The sequence below is a fragment of the Saccopteryx bilineata genome, chromosome 2 (genome assembly GCF_036850765.1).
Source record: "Saccopteryx bilineata isolate mSacBil1 chromosome 2, mSacBil1_pri_phased_curated, whole genome shotgun sequence".
In the NCBI taxonomy this organism is placed as follows: domain Eukaryota; kingdom Metazoa; phylum Chordata; class Mammalia; order Chiroptera; family Emballonuridae; genus Saccopteryx; species Saccopteryx bilineata.
The window spans coordinates 288156675-288177393 of NC_089491.1; the positions used below are offsets into that span (position 1 = coordinate 288156675).

At 45.0% G+C, this 20719-nt stretch overlaps 1 protein-coding gene across 4 annotated transcripts in view; it reads right to left on the bottom strand.

Moving 5' to 3' along the window:
* Positions 1–704: 704 nt before the first annotated feature.
* ABL2 (ABL proto-oncogene 2, non-receptor tyrosine kinase) overlaps positions 705–20719 on the bottom strand; it is a 75025-nt gene continuing 55010 nt past the window's right edge. For 2 of the 4 annotated variants that reach the window (XM_066261251.1, XM_066261252.1), the window contains exons 3-12: positions 18245–18540; positions 14192–14464; positions 12648–12732; positions 11478–11655; positions 9963–10147; positions 8529–8681; positions 7053–7142; positions 3917–4090; positions 3176–3409; positions 705–2872 (exon numbers count right to left, since the gene is read on the bottom strand). In XM_066261251.1, the coding sequence (XP_066117348.1) occupies positions 1698–2872; positions 3176–3409; positions 3917–4090; positions 7053–7142; positions 8529–8681; positions 9963–10147; positions 11478–11655; positions 12648–12732; positions 14192–14464; positions 18245–18540 (2843 nt within the window). In that variant the 3' untranslated portion in view covers positions 705–1697. Of the gene's footprint in view, positions 3410–3916; positions 4091–7052; positions 7143–8528; positions 8682–9962; positions 10148–11477; positions 11656–12647; positions 12733–14191; positions 14465–18244; positions 18541–20719 lie in introns of all 4 variants that reach the window. The other 2 variants (XM_066261249.1, XM_066261250.1) reach the window with 1 other exon arrangement.

Sequence of the window (20719 nt, forward strand, 5' to 3'; positions counted from 1 at the left end):
CGGGGCTGGGGCTTGACAGCAGGTGGATGGCAGGCGCAGGAAGAAAATTCACTGCTCCTCAATGCTGAGTTCCTACCTTCCTAATATTCCTTTGGAAGGAAAAGAAAACATATTTATTTTTTGTATTGGGTTCTCCTTGGGGGAGGGGGGTCATAAGCTTTAAAAACAGAATGAAGTGGTAACTGGGATTAGACCTGATATTGCAAATATTAATAATATCTAACCAATCAGATTCAGCTCCTTGTGATCCTAATTAGTTTCCATAATCATACATGAGTAGGGAAGGAAAAGGCCTAATTTTCAAAAGCAAAATATATTTAAGGGTTAAGCCTTTAGGTTTCCAGGATCTAATTGGTGTCCCCTGGAAATAACATGCTCCTTCAGTTATACATTCTTAAAATAGGATATAATAAATATCAAAGAATATTCCCAACGTGATCTTTACAAACAAGCACACCGTAAAAGGAGAAAAGCATGTGAGAATAACTGGGGGTGATTCATTTGAAATCCAGAGACAGAGAGACAGGGAGGGAGGGATAGATAGATGGAGGAAGCACTTCTCTCTACTCTCTCCCTAGATTAGGTCTAAGGTGATGAGGGAAGGGAAAGGTAGAGAGAAACAGCCATTAGGACCAAACCAGCTTCTCCTCAGTCACAGACCTCTGGGCCTGGCTGCTGGGTTTCAAGAGTCCCTTTTTGAAGTATTATAGTGGGTAAAGAAACAGACAGCTGTCAGTCCTTGGCTACTATGTCAGTAATGCAGGAGCACTATATCAGAAAAGGATTCCCCTGGGAGAATAGGTCCATGCCCACTAATTCCAGAATCAATGTTGGTTTATGCCTGAATGTTGCCAGGAGTAAAGGAAGACAGCCTGCCCAGGAGAGGGCAGAGAAGAACCACTAAAGAGACCCCTATGCCTGCGGCTGACAGGCACCAACAGGCAGAAAGCCAATCCTGGTCCATTAGGAGGTAACATTCTAGACTGGGAGGAATGACTTCTGCTCAACAGTATGAGGTTTGAGAAGGAGGTTTCAGTCTCCCCAACTGTACTTCCTAACATTATTTACTTCCTGCACCAATTCACACACCACTGGAAAACAGGACAGGGGCAGACAGACAGGGCCACATTTCCTAGGTCTATAATTCCGGCAATTTGACTTGCAGCTCTTACTGCAGCAGTGACCTTGTAAAAGCAAGGCTAATAGCTGCTTCCAACAGCCTTGGTACCTTCCCAGCTTTCCTTTCTTCTTCAACCCGCTAGGTGAGGTGGAAGGTAATCACATTAGTACCTACTAGAGCCCTAGGTCGGTCCACTTCTGTGCGGTGGACGGGGCCGCAGCCAGTTCACTGGGCTGTCTTGCTGCCAGCGGCAGCCCCAACTGCCTCGCATGGTTCCAGGTAAGAATGCTGGATTGGGTCTTCACAGCGCGACAGAGACACACTCCCTGATGCTCCAGTGCAGCTTCCAAGCCTGTCCACGTCCGCCCAGCCCCCACCCAATCCCCCTCTCCTATGAGCTTTGCTTTTTGTTATTTTTGAGATGAACCTGTAAACGTGAGATCTCAGAGAGCTGAGGTACTTCACAGAAACACACTCAAGTATGAGTCATTCATTGTTTGAAAACAAGAACACAGGAAATCAAGCCCACCCCTCTCTCCTCAGAAGCCTGCGCACCCGCCCACTGGGCGACCGGCGGCTACCTCTGCACCACGTCGCTGATCTCCTGGACACACGACAGTAAATTACTGAGGACGGGGTTGGCCCCAGGCGCAGCGGCGGCAGCTGAGGACACCTGCAGCTCCTGCAGGCTGAGCTCCAGTTTGCTCACCGCCTCTCGGAAGGCGAATTTGTTGCGGGTCTGCGGGATGCAGTCCACGTAGCCTGAGCAGTAGTCGAGCAGCTGGTGGCCCGTGTCCACCAGCTGGCTGTTGGGCACGGGCTCCGAGATGGCACTGGACAGCAGGTCGGCGCATTCCAGCAAGGCCTCTTTGCTGATCTTGTCTGCGGAGATCTTCTCAGCGGCCTGCCTGCTTTTCCTCAGAGCCACTTTGGGGCCTGCTGTGCCGTTGGCCATCTTGGCCGGAGAAACGGAGGCCAGGGGCAGAGGCACTTGAGGTGGCGGCACCGCCGGCCGCCCCGCTTTCCCGCTGGCCAGCCCTGCACCGGGGGCCGCCTTCTTCCCTCCTTCCTGCGACTCCGGCGCAGGTGGACCGGCCGCCGGAGGCTCCTCCGGGGGCTCTGGGCACATGGACGGATGCTGCAGTAGTCTCATCACTGGTGGCGGGGGCGGGGCGCACTTTGGTTTGACCCGGCGGGGTCGGTCTTTGTCTCCAGAGGACGCGACCTGATGCTCAGACAGGAGCTTGAATTTATTCCCCTGAGAATCAGTGCCAATGAGCTGCACATCAGCAGGGCTGTGCTTCAGCGTAGGGGAGATGAGGACGGGCACTTTGTGGTTGTGAGCGGTCGGCAGGACGGCTGCAGCCTTGGCCGGAGACGACCAGCCCGCCTGCTCACCGTCCTCTGGGACTCCAGCCATGCCCAGCCGCGCCCCGCCATTCCTCTCCTTGCTCTTTGGAGCAGCTGCTGCTCCAGCCACCCCCAAACCCGGAGAGTCCTTCTCTGTAACTGTTGGGTCCCCAGAGGGGGTCCGCAGAGGAAGAGCCGTGGCTCCTCTGGGCAGGAGTTTGGCTTTTGGTCTCTCCCTGGTTGGAGCAGCACCTTCCTCTGACTTTTTGGGAAGTGTGTCATTGGCCCTGTCCACATTCTCCTCTGGCTGAGAAGAGGTGGACACTGTCCTCTCCAGCTGGACTTTGGACCTCTGGCAGTTCCTGGGAAGGGTCATTGCCATCCTATCCTGCTCGGGAAGCCCTGAGGACATGGAAGATGTAGAGTTTGACCTCGGAAAAGGCTTGGCAGTGTCATCACTGGCTGTGGGTTTGCCCGCTCGTAAGCCCAGTGTCTTTTTGATTAAGCGTGGCGTAAAGAAGCCGGTGATGCCAGACCACCCACCCCCCGCAGTGCAGCTGCCCCCGCCACCATCGTCATTACACAGGTTCCTCTGTGCCAAGCTCCCCCCAAAGCACTTGGGGGGTACTGGATTCGCCTCTTGCTGGGCAGGAGTGAAAGAGAACCCATCAGCATGCTGTAGAGAAGCAACAGATGAGAAGTTACCCGTGAGTTCGTATTTCTTGTGGGGCTGATTCTCCATTTCTCGGAAGGAGCTGCTCCGTTTGGGGGGTGTGGGAGCATTTCTCTTTTTCATGAAGGAGCTGAAGAAGCCTCCCTTCCTATCCCTGGTGAAGCATGTCTCTTTGGCATCTTCCAAGAGGCTGCTGGGTGACTTGTCTCTTTGTTTTCGAGGCAGTGCTGGGGACCCACTGGGGGCCTGTGTGCTTCTAATGAACCCTGATGAGAAACAGCCAATCAGTAATGTGAAAGAAGACACTCCATTGCACACAAGTTACTAAGGTGAGTTGTATGAGTTTTGTCAGCATCTATTAAATGTCGGGCAGTAGCAGGGCTCAGAGAAAACCAATGAACACACAATCATTTCACACTGACCAGTGTTCCAAGTGTGATATGGGCTATAAATGGAAAGAAGTACCCTGCTGGATTTTACTTTGGACTACATCTTTTCTCTAAAAACTATGGTATAGCTGAGCCTCATTACCAGGCTCACCGCAGAGTGTTTGCCAGAACTGCAAAGACGGTGAGTATCTGGAAACCGGGGTTATGGAAATGGGAGCGGGAGGCAGAGCTGCATGTCAGGGGACACATCAGGACTAGCTCTGGTGATACAGAGCTGACGTCTAGCATGAGAGGTGACACGGATGACGCGCAGGGACGTGGAAACAGGCAGCATGACCCACGGTTCTCTAAGCAGGCAGCCGGCCCTGCCCACTGGGGACACACCTGGCGCGGAGCTGGAGGCAGGGCTGTCAGTGGCATCCGGAGCCCCCTCGATGTTCTCCTTGTTCTCCACCTGTTTCTTCAGCGTCCGCGTCTTGGAAGGAAGGACAGGTAATCGGGGTAGGTAGGGCACGACAGAGGAAGAGGCAGCGGCTCTCCCCAGCTCCTCAGCCACCTCTGTGAGGAGGACAAGGAAACATAAAAACAGCTTTGTGACACAACAACGGAGCTCCTTCCAGAAAAGGCACACAGCCGAGCAAGGACGGGAGACGAGAGCTCAGAGAATAAAGGCGATCCCAGAGCACGTGCTCTGGTTGTCTGGCTTCTTCTGCTCAGCATTATGTCTGTAGACTCGTCCACGCTGCTGCATGTGGCTAGTTTTTCCTCCTTCCTGCGCATTGTTCAAATGTGAGAATACACCAAAATCCACCCATTCTCCTCCATCTGCTTCCAGTTTTTGACTGTTATGGATACATTGCAAGGGACATCCCGCTCTCTTTTGCTTCACAACTGCATGCAATCTGCTGGGTACATACCAAGGAGCAGGACTGGTGGCCACGGGGGCATAGATATTCAACTTTTTCCTGCCAAACTGTCTCCTCAAATGGTTGTGCCGATCTACACATGCCCACTAGCATTGTATAAAAGTTCTGGTTACTCTGCATGCTTGCCAATTTTATTTTATCACTTTTTTATTATTTTAATTTTAACCATTCTGGGCTAGGTATATAGAGGGATCTCCTTGTTTTATCTTGTACTTCTCTGATGAGTGATACTGAGCATGGCCTCCGATGCTTACTGGTCACTCAGCTGTCCTCGCCTACCAAGTCCCTATTCAGAGGCTGAACAAAGCAGACGGATGTCTGCAGATGCCTTTATTTTTTGGTTGTACCTTGTACTAAATAAGGGGACAGATATATTCCATCCCATTTCACACAGATGAAGCAAATGAAACTCCTGAAAAAGGGTTCGCTCATTAGTAAGCCTTGCTGAGTAAAACTGGCCGTGGGTTCTGCGGCTTTTACTGAAGCAAAGTCATAATTTACTATTCATTCCTAAACAAAAATGAAGCCAGTAGTATCAATTAAATTGTAAATTTTAAAAATTATTTTACAACTTTTTTTGATGATTAATTTTACAAATTAACATCCCACTAAAGTGGGTACATGGCACATAACCCAAGCCAATCCAATGAGATTCCCTTATTACACTGCTATACCTAACATCTGGGAGACAGACAGGACTTCAAAGATGCTTACACCTGGGTCCAGTGCCACTTGGAGGACTCTGAGAACGAGATCCACGCAGAAGCGAAAGGAAAAGTATAGTGGGTGGGAGGGGCTTGGGGAAGGGGGGGACCTGAAGCTATCTGAGTCTGCAGCCCCAGCATGCCCTGAGGCCAGCACCATCTCTGCTTTTCGGTTATGAGCCAACATTACTTAAGAAGGTCTGAGTTAGGGTTCCTTCACTTACCGCTAAAATGTACACCCTGGTAAGGTAGGAACTGTGTGTCATCTCTGTGTCCTCAGACCTAGTATAGTCCTTGCCACGGATAAAACGCTCAATAAAATGTGGGTTAAATGTTAAATTTCTTATCTATCAACTGTGAATTGAAGTTAGCTTTGAAAACTGATGGACGGATTTTATAAAAAGAGATAACATTTTTAAGAGAAGCAGAAATATTTAACCAATGATTTAACAGAAGATAAAAGTTAACACAAAAGTGCCGAAAAAATGGACCCTACTCTTTGGCCAATATTGGTGACTTCTACCACTTGGATGCCACAGGGAAAAGCACAGAGGCAAGGAGAGTCCTGTGACAGGCAGCCAGCAATCCACCCCGAAGGAGCTGTGCCCACGCAGCCTGTGATAACTCCCTACATCAAAGGACTACAATGTATACACCTATTCAATTTCAATGCTGTGCTTTCCCTTTTCCCCTCCCCTAGATATGATAAACCACTAAGGGAGGCAGACAAAATCAATTTGCCTGATTTCTTCTAATATTTTTACTTGAACTTAAACAGCAAGTTCTGTGTTCAATTATGGAGAAAAGGGAAGATATAAAAACTATATAAAGTTCTAGAACCATCTCAAAGTGTCTAACAGGCAAGTATAACTAAGAATGTTGTGTTTTAGCTCTATGAATAGTCTCTGTCAAAAGTTCTTTGTTGGCCTGACAGGTGGTGGCGCAGTGGATAGAACATCGAACTGGGATGAGGAGGACCCAGGTTCGAGACCCCGAAGTCACAAGCTTGAGTGCGGGCTCATCTGGTTTGAGCAAGGCTCACCAGCTTGAGCCCAAGGTCACTGGCTCGAGCAAGGGGTCACTCGGTCTGCTGTAGCCCTCCCCCCAGTCAAGGCACATGTGAGAAATCAATCAATTAACAACTAAGGAATTAATGTTTCTCATCTATCTCCCTTCCTGTCTGTCTGTCCCTCTCTCTCTCTCTCTCTCTGCCAAAAAAAAAAAGTTTATTGTTTATAGAGGCATTATACACAAAAGTGGGGAACTATGTGTGTATATAGCATTGCTTTTAGGTAAGAAAAGGGCTCTCACTGTTCACAGCGTAACATGGTCATTCTAAACTCCTCTCCATGTCAATATACTTAAAAATACTTCAAATACATAATTATATAAATACAATAATTAACAGCCCACTAGACATTTAAATTGTTCTTAATTTTTCAATATTATAAACTACACTCTGATGTAACATCATTGTGGCAAAATCTCTGGTCACGCCCTAAATTATTTCCTTAGCACCTATTTCCAGAAACAAAATTTCTGAGTATTGCTTTTATAGCTTGGTTCTGCCTTTGTAGGTATGCTTCAAGGAGTTGGAACATTTTCAGACTCATTTTTCCATCTTCTCTTCCCTACATAAGTGTTAATGCTTAAAGTATTGAATTATTCTCTTTATGAAGAAATTGAGTTAATTTTTAATATTGAAATTATATTTTAAGTATGATAGAAACACAGACATTAAAAATAAAACAACAACAAAAAAATCAAAACAAGAATGAAGGCCGAGAACTCAATATCCAGAAATGCAGCCCCAAACTACAGCGTCTACCATTTTTGAAATGTTCTTACCACCCAGAAACAGCCCTCAACGGTGAACCAACAGCTTCTCACCTTCGGAAATGCTGGAATCATGGAACATGGTTTCAAAAGCTTGATGTGTTTCAGCAAAAGAGGGCCTGTCGGCAGGGCTCCACTTCCAGCCTAGCAACAAAGGAGGAAATATGAAAAGCTCCCTGCAGGAATGAAGCATCCAGCGGCACACCCGACATCATGACGTGTGCTTGTTAATGCAGAGTCACAGCGTGTTCACAACAACAGTGAGGCAGCTGCCTCTCAGCTCAACTCGGGGGTGAGGAACCCACTTCCTAGGAAGGGTCCTTCTGTGCAGCCTCAGCTCTATTCCTCCACTTTAGGGATGAGGAGGGGTGGGGAGATAATTTAGAAAATGGCAAGTTTTCTTCTACTGGAAAAATAAAAGAAGTTAAACCTGTCTTCAAACTCACTCTTATCCTTAGAAAGCATGAGCTGTGCATATTCAGAAATATAACAGGCATCAGAAAGAAGGAGCTTGCAGTTCACATTTAACAAAGGATAGCAGACAATGCCGATGGCTCAGTGAGAAAAGAAGATTTATGCTCAGACACAACTGCAATTTAATTCACTATGACCATTTCACTTTTCCTGTCTTCAAAAAGTCAGATGCATTGTTTATTATCATAGAGGTGACTTCCATATGTTCTCCCTGGTCTTAAATCTTTTTTTTTTTTTTTTGGTGAGTGAGAGAGGGAGACGGACAGATAAAGACAGACAGGAAGGGTGAGAGATGAGAAGCATGGATTCTTCATTGCAGCATCTGAGTTGTTCATTGATTGCTTTCTCATATGTGCCTTGACCAGTGGGCTACAGCAGAGCAAGTAACCCCTTGCTCAAGCCAGTGACCTTGGGTCCAAGCCAGCGACCCTGCGCTCAAGCCGGCAATCTTGAGGTTCTGAACCTGTGTCTTCTGCATCCCAGTCTGACGCTCCATCCACTGCGCCATTGCCTGGTCAGGCCATTCTCCATGGTCTTTAGCAATCATTTTTATCTAGTTAAAAGCAGTCCTCCCCTACCTAAACTTCAAGCCCAATTTCTTGTTATCCTATTAAATGCACTTGCCTGGCCTGTGGTGGCACAGTGGATAGAGAGCCGATCTGGAATGCTGAGGTTGCCGGTTTGAAACCCCAGGCTTGTCCAGTCAAGGCACACACAAGAAGCAACTACAAACTGATACTTCAACTGATACTACAAACTACAAACTCCTCCCCTCATCTCTCTCTCTCCTCTAAAAATCAATAAATATTTTTTTTAAATCTACCAATGTTTCTGGGAAATTGGCTCAATATATTGGCCATGGACAATGATTCTTAGGACTTCAGTAAGACTCAATGGTATAACATGATACGCCAACTGGCTGACCAATGACCAACTTTTTATAGACCATGAGGATGGATTCAAACTAACACTGACAGGAAAAATATTTGCAATTCTGTTAATCACCCTGAATTGCTGCCTCAAACCTTTAAAATTAAAATAAGCAAAAATACTCACATGCTCTCATAAGTTCATAAACCTTAGGGGGGCACCCTTCAGGCTGTTCCATTCGATATCCCTTTTCCAGCAGATCGTAGACCTGAGACAGGTCAATACCGGGATACGGTGACATTCCATAGGTAGCAATTTCCCACAACAGTACCCCAAAAGCTGCATAAGGAAGAAAAAGAGCTTAATGTTTCTTCTCTGATTATTTTATTTTATATCATTAGGTTATTACCTTCCAAATTTAGGTAACATTCCAGTTACCCAACGTATAACGTATACTCTTCTAACTCTTATAGCATGACTTGCCCTTCTAATATACCTGTCACAGGACAGGAACACTTCAGGTGTAACCTCAAGATGGTTTTCTTTATATTTTCCATCTTTTCTTCAGATTTCCTTTACTACAATGAAGGAGACTAAACTATGACCACTTAAGGAGTCTGAGGCATAATCAAAACTTTTCTTGCCTGACCAGGTGGTGGCGCAGTAGATAGAGTGTTGGACTGGGATGTGGAGGACCCAGGTTCGAGACCCTGAGGTCACCAGCTTGAGCGCGGGCTCATCTGGTTTGAGCATGACTCAACAGCTTGAGCCCAAGGTCACTAGCTTGAACAACAGGTTACTCGGTCTGCTGAAGGCCCGCAGTCAAGGCACATACGAGAAATCAATCAATGAACAACTAAAAAGCCGCAACGAAGAACTGATGTTTCTCATCTCTCTCCCTTCCTGTCTGTCCCTATCTGTCCCTCTCTCTGACTCTCTGTCTCTGCCACAAAAAAAAAAAAAAAAAAAAAAATCTTAGAACAATTTATGATCTAATGAGAGGCACTGTTTTTACTTCAGCTAATGTTAGAGTAAATATAAAGATGAACTCATTTAAAATCAGATAAAAATCACACTAGAAAAAAGAATTTGATTTTGTCATTGGTTATTTCTGTTTGAGATTTCTGGTAAAGAGTGACTCAGGATCCTACAAATATTTCTATTGGCCTACAACCCCGAGTCCCAGACGGGTGCAGTCCACTGAGCCCCTTCTACATCACACTGCTGTGCATGGCAGCAGCAGCTGGGTGAACTACAGCGGGCCTCCCCTGACAAGAGGTGCTACTCTGTGTGTCCCAGCACCCTGCCCATGAGCACTAAAGCCTAACGGGGAAAAGAGGGCACCTCACAGAGAGGATCATTAGATCCAATGCAATACGAGGGCTAGCCGGTGGGCTCCTTGAAGCAGGGACTTCCATTTTTTACTTTCTTCCTATGCTAAGAGCCTAGCACAATGCTTGGCAGACAGTCAGTATTTTGTAAGTACTTGCTGAATGACTGAAGAGGATGGGGGTCAAGGCAGAGGATACTGGTCATATAAAAGAGAAGCTTTAGACAATTAAGAGCATTTACAAAGAAAACAAAATAACACATGCAGAAAAAGGCCCCTTCCAACCTTACCCCAGACATCAGATTTAATTGAGAAGGTATTGTAGGCAAGACTCTCTGGTGCTGTCCACTTAATAGGAAATTTGGCTCCAGCATGAGCAGTGTAGGTATCTCCAGTCATCAATCTACTTAAGCCAAAGTCAGCCACTTTTACTACATGGTTTTCTCCCACTAGGCAGTTCCGAGCTGCAAGATCTCTGTGGGAAAGAGAACCCTAATGTGATTCTATCCAGGTGGTAAGGAAAGTGACCATGAATGCTCTATTATTGGTTCTTTGTGCTACAAGCAGAGTTGATAAGTAAATGCTCTCAGATATGGCAGTATCCTGTGATAATCGCTAACATGGTAGAAGGCCACTAATTATATATCACTTGTAGAGCACTTATCAAGAGGCCGTTACATCATGCTGAATAAAGCAAGCTTCAGAAAATAGGTGCCTATTCATAAACACAGTTGACACTTGAACAATGCGAGTGTTAGGGTTGCCAACCCCATGCCCATCCCATCAACCTATGTATAACTTTGACTCCCCCAAAACTTAACTACTAATAGCCTACTGTTGACTGGAAACCTTATAGATAATAATTAAAACATCTTTTCTATGTTATATACATTATATACTGCATTCTTTTTTTTTTTTTTTTCCCTGAAACTGGAAACGGGGAGAGACAGTAAGACAAACTCCTGCATGCGCCCGACCAGGATCCATCCGGCACGCCCACCAGGGGGCGATGCTCTGCCCCTCCGGGGCGTCGCTCTATCGTGACCAGAGTCACTCCAGCGCCTGGGGCAGAGGTCAAGGAGCCACCCCCAGTGCCCGGGCCATCTTTGCTCCAATGGAGCCTTGCTGAGGGAGGGGGAGAGAGAGACAGAGAGGAAGAAGAGGGGGAGGGGTGGAGAAGCAGACGGGCGCTTCTCCTGTGTGCCCTGGCCGGGAATCGAACCCGGGACTTCTGCACGCCAGGCCGACACTCTACCACTGAGCCAACCGGCCAGGGCCTATATACTGCATTCTTACAATAAAGCAAGCTAGAGAAAAAATGATATTAAGAAAATCATAAGGAAGAAAATACATTTACAGACCTACACATATTTATTGAAGAAAAAAATCTGTTATAAGTGGACCCTCACAGTTCAAACCCATGTTGTTCGAGGGTCAACTGCACACAGGGATAGGTTTCAGAGGTGAGCAACAAATACTTTCCTACAAGGGTTTAAGTTCTTCACTAAGACAAAAGCTATTTTTTAAATTAAGCCTCTAGATGGAGCAAAAGGCTATGGAATACAGCCCTGGGCAAAATAAAGAGCTTTCTGTTTAGAGAACAAAGAAGGCCCCTCATTAATACTTTAATCAGAGTACCCAGGTGTAAAATTGAAATAACATCATAATGGGCCCTGTGAAAGGGAAAATGACTTTTCTGAATCATATGAACATTTCTGGGCAAGTTCCCACACTCTTCCCTTTATCTGCATGACAGGCAAGGTACCTCCGTGGTTCATTCTGAGCAATAACCGGGTTTTACAAACCTGTGGATGAAATTCTTCTTCTCTAAGTACTCCATAGCAGACGAGATCTGTGTGGCCATGTAAAGCAGGACAACGGCAGTCACCTCCTCCCGGTTGCATTCCCGGAGATAGTCGAGCAAGTTCCCGTAGGGCATGTATTCCGTCACAATGTAAAATGGAGGCTCCAGAGTGCACACACCTGATAGTTCAAAGTGAAGCTTGTTTCTCCAGTATACGTTCAAACATTCAAAACCACTTTGGCAAAAATACACAACAATTTTTAAAATCTAGTTTGGCAGTAACCTTTTCCCTTCTTGCCATCACATTCTCTGAAAATAATATAGCCAAATTAAGAAGATGGTTGATAAGGGAGTCTCTACTTCCATTATATAATTCTGGAAATGCATATGCACTTGAGTGTTTGCTGGTTGGACAAAAGCAGAGTTACTTGTATAAATTCCACAAGGGGCCAGGAAGACCAAACTTTCTGGAGCTCTGTGTCTGCTCATGATGCCATTCACAACTGCGTGCTGATGATGCTGATCTAAAAGGAACCGCAATTGTGCATATGATGAAGACTGAACCCAGCTTGGAGCAACGCTTCGTAAAAAGATACCTGTTTCTATAGTCATAACATAGTCTTTGTAAAGAACCAACAAGAAACTATTTCCTTTGGGATACTTTGGCCCAATATGAACATCCCAAGAAAGTGGCTCTGTTTTGAAACGGGCACAGGGTACAGACACTGGCTTCCTTGTGGCCTGAACAGGTGAAAAGCCTGTCTACCAGGGCACAGCACTTTCTACATGGAAAGGGAAACTGATGGGTATGGTCATGATTTTTTATTTGCTTCTTTTCAACAATCTCTTGTTTAACGTCTCATTATTTTGTGACAAGTTTTGATCTGGAATCATTTTTGAATAGTTCTGAACCTAGAATGTGGGGCAATCACCACAAACCAGGCAGTTTTAGATATTGCAGTCAACAAGGCCACCATTTCTCAGGCAATTTGTAAACAGAGCCTGCTGATGGAAATAACAGCCACTGACGAGGTGGGCTCACACCTGAAGCTTCCACCGTGTTGATGAGAGGAGGGTTTAGAGGGAACAGGGCTGGGGATGACCACCTGGGGGGGCGAGCACTGTGGAGGGATGAGCACCTGGGGGGGACCTACATCAGGCAGCTCCTCACCTAAGAGCTGCACCAGGTTCGGGTGCTTGATCTCCTTCATCACTGCGGCCTCCTTCAGGAACTCCTCCACCTCCATGGTGTCCTCCTGCATGGGGACGGGGACAAAGAAAAAGGACAAAGCCCATCTTAGCCACGTTAATCAGCTCACAGCCTAAAACTTCAGCTTTAAAAGAAGGCATCTTCTGAATATTTTAACATACACATTTAGAAATTTTATTATAACCTACTATGCTCTACAGAAGTCTGATTAAAAAACAAAAATGTCCTTAAATTTATACAATATTTAGCCCTGGCCGGTTGGCTCAGTGGTAGAGCGTCAGCCTGGCGTGCAGGAGTCCCGGGTTCGATTCCTGGCCAGGGCACACAGGAGAAGCGCCCATCTGCTTCTCTACCCCTCCCCCTCTCCTTCCTCTCTGTCTCTCTCTTCCCCTCCCACAGCCGAGGCTCCAGTGGAGCAAAGTTGGCCCAAGCGCTGAGGATGGCTCCATGGCCACTGCCTCAGGCGCTAGAATGGCTCTGGTTACAGCAGAGCAACGCCCCAGATGGGCAGAGCATTGCCCCCTGGTGGGCATGCCGGGTGGATCCCAGTCAGGCACATGCGGGAGTCTCTGCCTCCCTATTTCCAGCTTTGGAAAAATACAAAAAAAAAAAAAATTATACAATATTTAAAAATTATACAAATAGTAAAAATTAGCAGGGTGAGCAAAATTCAGCAATCACATCCTATCACAACTGAAATGCACAGGGGAGGGACGGGGAGTCATGGATGCCAGCTCTGACAGTTTCCTTTCCAAGATTTCTCAGTCTCTGAGAGAGGAGACATGGCAGTCAGCTGCCTGACAGATTCCTTAAGGTGCAATGCATGTTTGCAAGGCCTCAGTATCATTTCACATTCAGAATACGCCTAATAATTGCTTGCTAACACGAACTGACCATGACTCATAGCTGCAGATCAGCCCCCAGCAGCGATATGACAGAGCCACTGAGGCACACAGGGGACTCTCAGAGAACACTGAGTGAAAACCCTGCCATCTGATACCAAGATGTTTAAAGAAGAGAGCATGGGTCAGGAAGAAGACTTCTGTGAATATTAAGAACAAAAAATGATCTCTTCTCATGAAGATATGGGAGCAAGAGGCAGGGAGATGAAGGGGCAGGGAGAGGGGAAGGGAGGGAGAGAGGAGAGGGAAAAAGAGTCTGGGAACAATGCACGAAGAATTCTGTTCAGCAGGAGTCATGCTAAGGAAGCAAAACATGCTGTTTTGCTTTAATAACTTGTAATTTGCTGCTAACCTCCCACTAACATCTACATCAACAGCCTCCAGAGACAAACTTCCCTGCATGTGGGTTTCACTGCACTGCAGGGAATACTCTGCCCCTGCTCTGTCAGCAATGGCACGAGGACTGATCATCACAATCTGCTGATGTGCTTGGCACCAGTGGGTGGAAAGTGTTCCAAAGTTAAAGAAGGGCACGCTGGTATTTCCAAGTGATTCAGCACAAAAGAAAGGGACACCTGTAAACTGTGATTCTCAGCAACCCACCTTCAGTGTTTTCACTGCAACGGTCAGGCTGTATTTTTTCCAGACGCCAACGTAAACCTCTCCATACTGACCACCCCCAAGTTTGTGCTTCATGGTGATATCTGTTCGTTCCATTTCCCACTTGTCGTGGATGGGGGACACACCGTAAACGGTAGGCTTGTTGCATTTGGGGGCGGGGTAGTGCAGTGTGGTCACCAGCCCGTCTGCCACTGTGGAGTGGTGGTGGACAAGCTCTGCCAAGGTGCTGAAGCGGCTCTCGGCGGTCACGTACACCTGGAGAGAAAGGCAGGAGGACAGCTAACCCAACTTGAAAAGAGAGAGGACACTGTTTTAAAAGCCCGTCATTTCACTGGTCTGAAGACATAAAGCTGCGAGGTTATCCTATAGAGGTAGACGAAAGAATTAAAGATGCTGCAGGGAAAACAGAACCTCAGCTTAACCGTAAGCCACTCCTCCTGCACGTCTGCAATCAGCCCTGGCCTGGAGGAGAAGCTTCCCAGATACCTCCCTGGACTTCAAATACTTTTAAAGCATGAGGACTGTGGAACCCAAATATATTAGACAAATAAAGGGAGAGAGTCTCCAATGAAAGCAGGCCAGAGGGATCTCGGCCTCCTGTGGGTTATCAAATACCCCTTTTAGAATCTTGCACAGAACATAATTTTAAAAACCACCAATTTAGATGGGGGGGGGGAGAGCAAGGATAGTCAAATAACTTATCATTTTTATTTAATTAGAATGTGCTTTTAAGTGTCTAGGCTGTTAAAAAAAAGAGACACGATTTTATTTCAGAGTCCGTTAGGAACACAGTAGTTAATCTGTGATAAGCAATAAGTGTAAAGAAAGACTGCAGTCTTTGGGCCTTCTTTTCCAAGGGAGCTTATTTAAAAAAATTTTTTTCTTGTATACAGAAAAATATACAATTAATCAATGGAGAAGTACTAACTGTTATAAATGAACTCACCCATGTCAGCATCTCCCATACCGAGAATCTACCATCGCAGCCCAGGGCTTCCCTTGTGTCCCCACCCCCATCCCACAAAGGTGGCTGCGCTGCTGACTTCCAACCCCTCAGATGGCCTGGCCAGCTTCTGAACTCGACACAAATGGAATCAATCAAGGTGTTCTGTGTCTGCTTTCTTCACTCAACTTTTTTTTCAAGTTTTTAAATTTATTAGAACCCATTAAGTGATTTTTTTTTTTGACAGAGACAGAGAGAGAGTCAGAGAGAGGGACAGATAGGGACAGACAGACAGGAAGGGAGAGAGATGAGAAGCATCAATTTTTCATTGTGGTACTTTAGTTGTTCATTGATAGCTTTCTCATATGTGCCTTGACCAGGAGGCTACAGCAGAGCGAGTAACCCCTTGCTCAAGCCAGTGACCTTGGGCTCAAGCTGGTGAGCTTTGCTCAAACCAGATGAACCTGCACACAAGCTGGCGACTTCAGAGTCTCAAACCTGGGTCCTCTGCATCCCAGTCCAACGCTCTATCCACTGCGCCACCACCTGGTCAGGCTTAAGTGATGATTTTAAAAGCAGAGTTTTCATCAAATTAACACTTAATTCAGGGCAAAAATACATTTAAAAATTCTAAATCTTAAAGCATAAGTAAAATATAAAACCAGTGTGTCTAATACAGACTACAGAAAGCCAGAATTTTAAGAGATTGACATAGTATTTTATAGCATTAAAATGCTAACACAACTCGAGACAGTAGGGCCCATTTTTTAATCTAGATGCCTAGGCTATTACCTCACTGACTAGAACTGAATTTCGTCATTTTGCAACAACTCTGCCAATTCACTGTATCGTACATTAAAAATTATACTAAAAAAAATGTTAACACAGCCAGAAATATTATCTATTCATCCAAGTTTACAAAATGTCTAGGCTGCTCAGCTTTTTCATTGATATAATTCCTATACCATAAAATTCACCACTTTCAAGTGTACAGTTCAGTGGTGTTGGAAGATTCCCAAAGCTGTCCAACCATTACCACTGTCTAACCCTAGAACATTTTCATCTCCCCACAAAGAAATCCCTACCCCATGGGCATCACCCCCCCACCCATCATAATCCCTCACTCAGGTATGTGTGTCAGAGTCATTCATCGACGACAGGGATCAAAACCTTAGGGCCAGACAGTAAATATTTTAGATTTGTGGCCATAGCATCTCTGTTGCAAATACTCAAATTTGCTATAATAATAAGAGAGCAGCCACAGACAATAAATAAACAAATGAGTGTGGCTGTGTTCCAATCCAATCTTATTGACAATAGTAAGCAGCTGGCAGGCCGTAGTTTTCTTGATGTGTGTACAGTACTATGTTCACCTTTGTTGTATGAGACTGCATTTTATGAACATACTATAATTTATAATTCTATTATTTTTATTAATTCTATTATTAATTATATTTATTATATTAATTCTATTATTTCTATTTATTAATTCTATTATTTATTAATTCTATTATTTTTAGACAGTTGGGAGTTTCTAGTTTTGGGCTATTATAACTACTGCTGCTATGAACATTCTTGTACATGCCTTCTGTACACATACGCACTTCTTTCTGTAGGGTATATAACCAGAAGTATAGCTCCTGGTCTCTTGTATATTATTAGTTATCTGATTCTATTTAGTTTCAGCAAGAGACAATGTATCTATAACAGCGGTTCTCAACCTGTGGGTCGCAACCCCAGCGGGGGTCGAACGACCAAAACACAGGGGTCGCCTAAAGCCATCAAGCCATCAAGCCATCGGAAATACATATTTAAATAAAATAAATATTTAAATAAAATATGTATTTCCGATGGCTTTAGGCAACCCCTGTGTTTTGGTCGTTCGACCCCCGCCGGGGTCTTGACCCACAGGTTGAGAACCGCTGATCTATAAGATGGTGCAAAAGAGAAAGAATTCATGATTTTCTTATTTCCTACTTTATATCAGCCATATGTTTTACAGAAATTATTTCATTTAATCCTCACAAGAATCCAATAGAGCGGGATGGGAAACTGAGGTTTATGTAAGGTCACAAAGTTACAAGTAAATGGCAGAGTTACACAGCAGAGCAAGTCTGCTTGCTCTAAAGCCCCCCACTCTGCACATCACATAGAGCAGGGGTAGTCAACCTTTTTATACCTACTTTTGTATCTCTGTTAGTAGTAAATTTTCTAACCACTCACCAGTTCCATAGTAATGGTGATTTATAAAGTAGGGAAGTAACTTTACTTTATAAAATTTATAAAGCAAAGTTACAGCAAGTTAAAGCATATAATAATAATTACTTACCAAGTACTTTATGTCAGATTTTTCTAAGTTTGGCAGAATAAATCTTTATAAAACAACATACTATAGTTAAATCTCTCTTTTTATTTATACTTTGGTTGCTCCGCTACCGCCCATCATGAAAGCTGGAATGCCCACTAGTGGGCGGTAGGGACCAGGTTGACTACCACTGAGTTAGAGGAAAAGAATGGAAGACACCACTCAACCCAAATGCACTATTCAATGAAAGAACTGACCTAAGTCTACATTTTATAGTTCATAAAGTAAAACAATTCTATTCTAACACAACCATCCTAAACTGGTTGGTCTTTCCAACATGTAAATTGCTAAACAATTCATCTATTTATATTACCACACATTAATGATCAACATCAGTCTTAGGAGCCTAAATTCTTACTCTGTGAACTTGTTGGTAGAGATTATAATAATTTTCAGATACAAGCATTAATTTATGAATTCTGTACAACGTCTTAGATGTGTATGTTTCTCTTTATATATTAATGATGACTAGAACAGCTAACTTATCCTGCAGTTTCCTTCATTGTTCACATCGAGTTCATTATTAAATTATTAATAGTTTTAAATTCCCATTGCTATATTCTTTTGAAAAGAATAAGGTCTCTCTAACATGCCAAGCAGTTCAAACTCACACCAGTGATTATTTTCTGTCATGTCAGATATAAAAACTATATTCTTCAGTCATTCTGCGTCCCATTTCCACAGAGCAGCCAACTAGTGCCCGTGCAGAGCTGGCGGCCGGTCTCACCTTGCCGTCGGTGGCGGTGTTGATCCTGTAGTGATACACGCGCCCCTCGTACCTCAGCGAGATGGACAGCTGCCCAGGACTGCTCTCACTTTCTCGCACCAGGAAACTGCCGTTGATTAAGCTGCTCAGGAGATACTCTGCTGCACTGCGTGACACGGGGCCGTGGTACCAGGAATGCTTTTCCAGGCTGTTGACCGGGGTGATGTAATTGCTCGGCACCCAGCCTTGGCCATTCTTAGAGCGAACTTCACTCCATTCACCATTCTGGTTGTAGCCAAGGACTCGTAGCTTTTCACCTAGCCATGAGGTCATCACAGAACAGAAGAGATGATGTTAAGACTTTATCTCAAATAAGAACAGCCTACTGCCTGACCAGGCGGTGGCACAGTGGATAGAGCATCAGACTGGGATGTAGAGGACCCAGGTTCGAGACTCCGAGGTCACCAGCTTGAGCCCAAGGTTGCTGGCTTGAGCTAGGGGTCACTCACTCTGCTGTAGCCCCCCCCCCCAATCAAGGGACATATGAGAAAGCAATCAATGAACAACTAAGGAACTGCAATGAAGAATTGATGTTTCTCATCTCTCTCCGTTCCTGTCTGTCTGTCCCTATCTGTCCCTCTCTCTGACTCTGTCTCTGTCACAAACAAATAAAAAAAAGAGCAGCCTACTGTCAAATTTTAAACTCACTTTAAAATGCATCAGGAACTTTTACGCCAACAATTTTTTTTTTAATAATGAAAACAAACTTGGCTGTTCATCATATCCTCATTGATCTCTTTAGCTTGTAGCTTAAACAAAAGAAGTATAGTTAGAAGTGGCCTTCTGGCATTTACTACTGGCTTTTAAAGGTTTTTACACCAACTAAAAATGTCTGGAAAATTCCACATATGGTAGTAAGGTGAGATACAAAGGTTACTCAAATGGCTGGAAAATGACCTAGTCTCACCCTTCATAAAATTAAAATAAAATTCACTTATCCCCCAAAACAGTTTGTCAAGGAATGTATCTTATATAAAGTTCAACACTAACAAGCATCCAAAGATTAGGGATTAGCCATGGGAAACACGTTCCTTCTAAATTTCACTTGGCACCATGGCAACAAAACCATCAATGTAAAAAAAACACAAAAGCGCCTCACCAGGTGGTGGCGCAGTGGATAGAGCATCAGACTGGGATGTGGAAGGACCCAGGTTTGAGACCCGAGCTCGCCAGCTTGAGTGCGGGCTCATCTGGCTTGAGCAAAAAGCTCACCAGCTTGGACCCAAGGTCACTGGCTCCAGCAAGGGGTTACCCGGTCTGCTGAAGGCCCGCGGTCAAGGCACATGTGAGAAAGCAATCAATGAACAACTAAGAAGTCGCAACACGCAATGAAAAACTAATGATTGATGCTTCTCATCTCTCTCCATTCCTGTCTGTCCCTGTCTATCTCTGCCTCTGTAAAAAAAAAAAAAAAAAAAAAAAAAAAAAAAAAAAAAAAAACACACACACACACACACACACACACACACAAAAGCTCAGACTACAGAGCTTCAGCAATATTTGCAGAAAGAAAACTGTTTGGGGGATGGGAGGTGAGCAATAAGGACTCCCAAAGCACAATCTTTGCCAGGACTCAAGTTTTAAATAGTTATAGTTTCCCAGTTTCCCTCCCATTCCCCATGAAGAATGAGTCACTCCTATCCACTCCTCTAAAATTAGTGTGTGGGAAAGGAAGCCGAGTCTCCTGTTGGAACCCAAGACTCAAGTTACTCAGAGTATCTTTGCTGTTGACTTCAATGTCCTTGATTCCTCCACTGAAGTTGTATAATCAGCATTAGACCCCATCACATACACTTTGCCCCTACTACACTTGCAGCACAAACAGGGAAGGTGAAAGAGCTATCATTAGTAATAACTGATAATCTCAACAATCCTTCTAAGACCTTAGGCTCCTAGTCAAGAGGCAAGCCTTTCTCTAAAATTTACATGTACTTCTCAGTGTTAGAAAGCAGAAAAAAAGCCAAATCAATCAAAAGCACATAGCCCAGTGGTTATCAGGCAAAGACTAATAAGGACAAACACAGTCCTCCCTCTGGCAGCCATCTCACTTTTTTCAACAGCCCTGTTGAGCACAGGACCATGTTATTAGCCCCTCCGTTCTCACCCAAGACACCTGGATGCGAGACAGCCAATGAGAAAAAACACCAGGAGCACAGACTCACATACACGTTATATATAGAGTACACACATGTACAGACAGATAGGGGTCTGGGTGGTGTGGCGGTGGAAATGCACAAGAAGAAGACCTCACTGCTAGAAAAACAAAACTCGCTCCACAGCCTTTCTCTTTCACTTCACAAGAACTGAAAGAGGTGGCCCTGGCCGGTTGACTCAGTGGTAGAGCGTCGGCCTGGCGTGCGGAAGTCCCGGGTTCGATTCCCGGCCAGGGCACACAGGAGAGGCGCCCATCTGCCTCTCCACCCCTCCCCCTCTCCT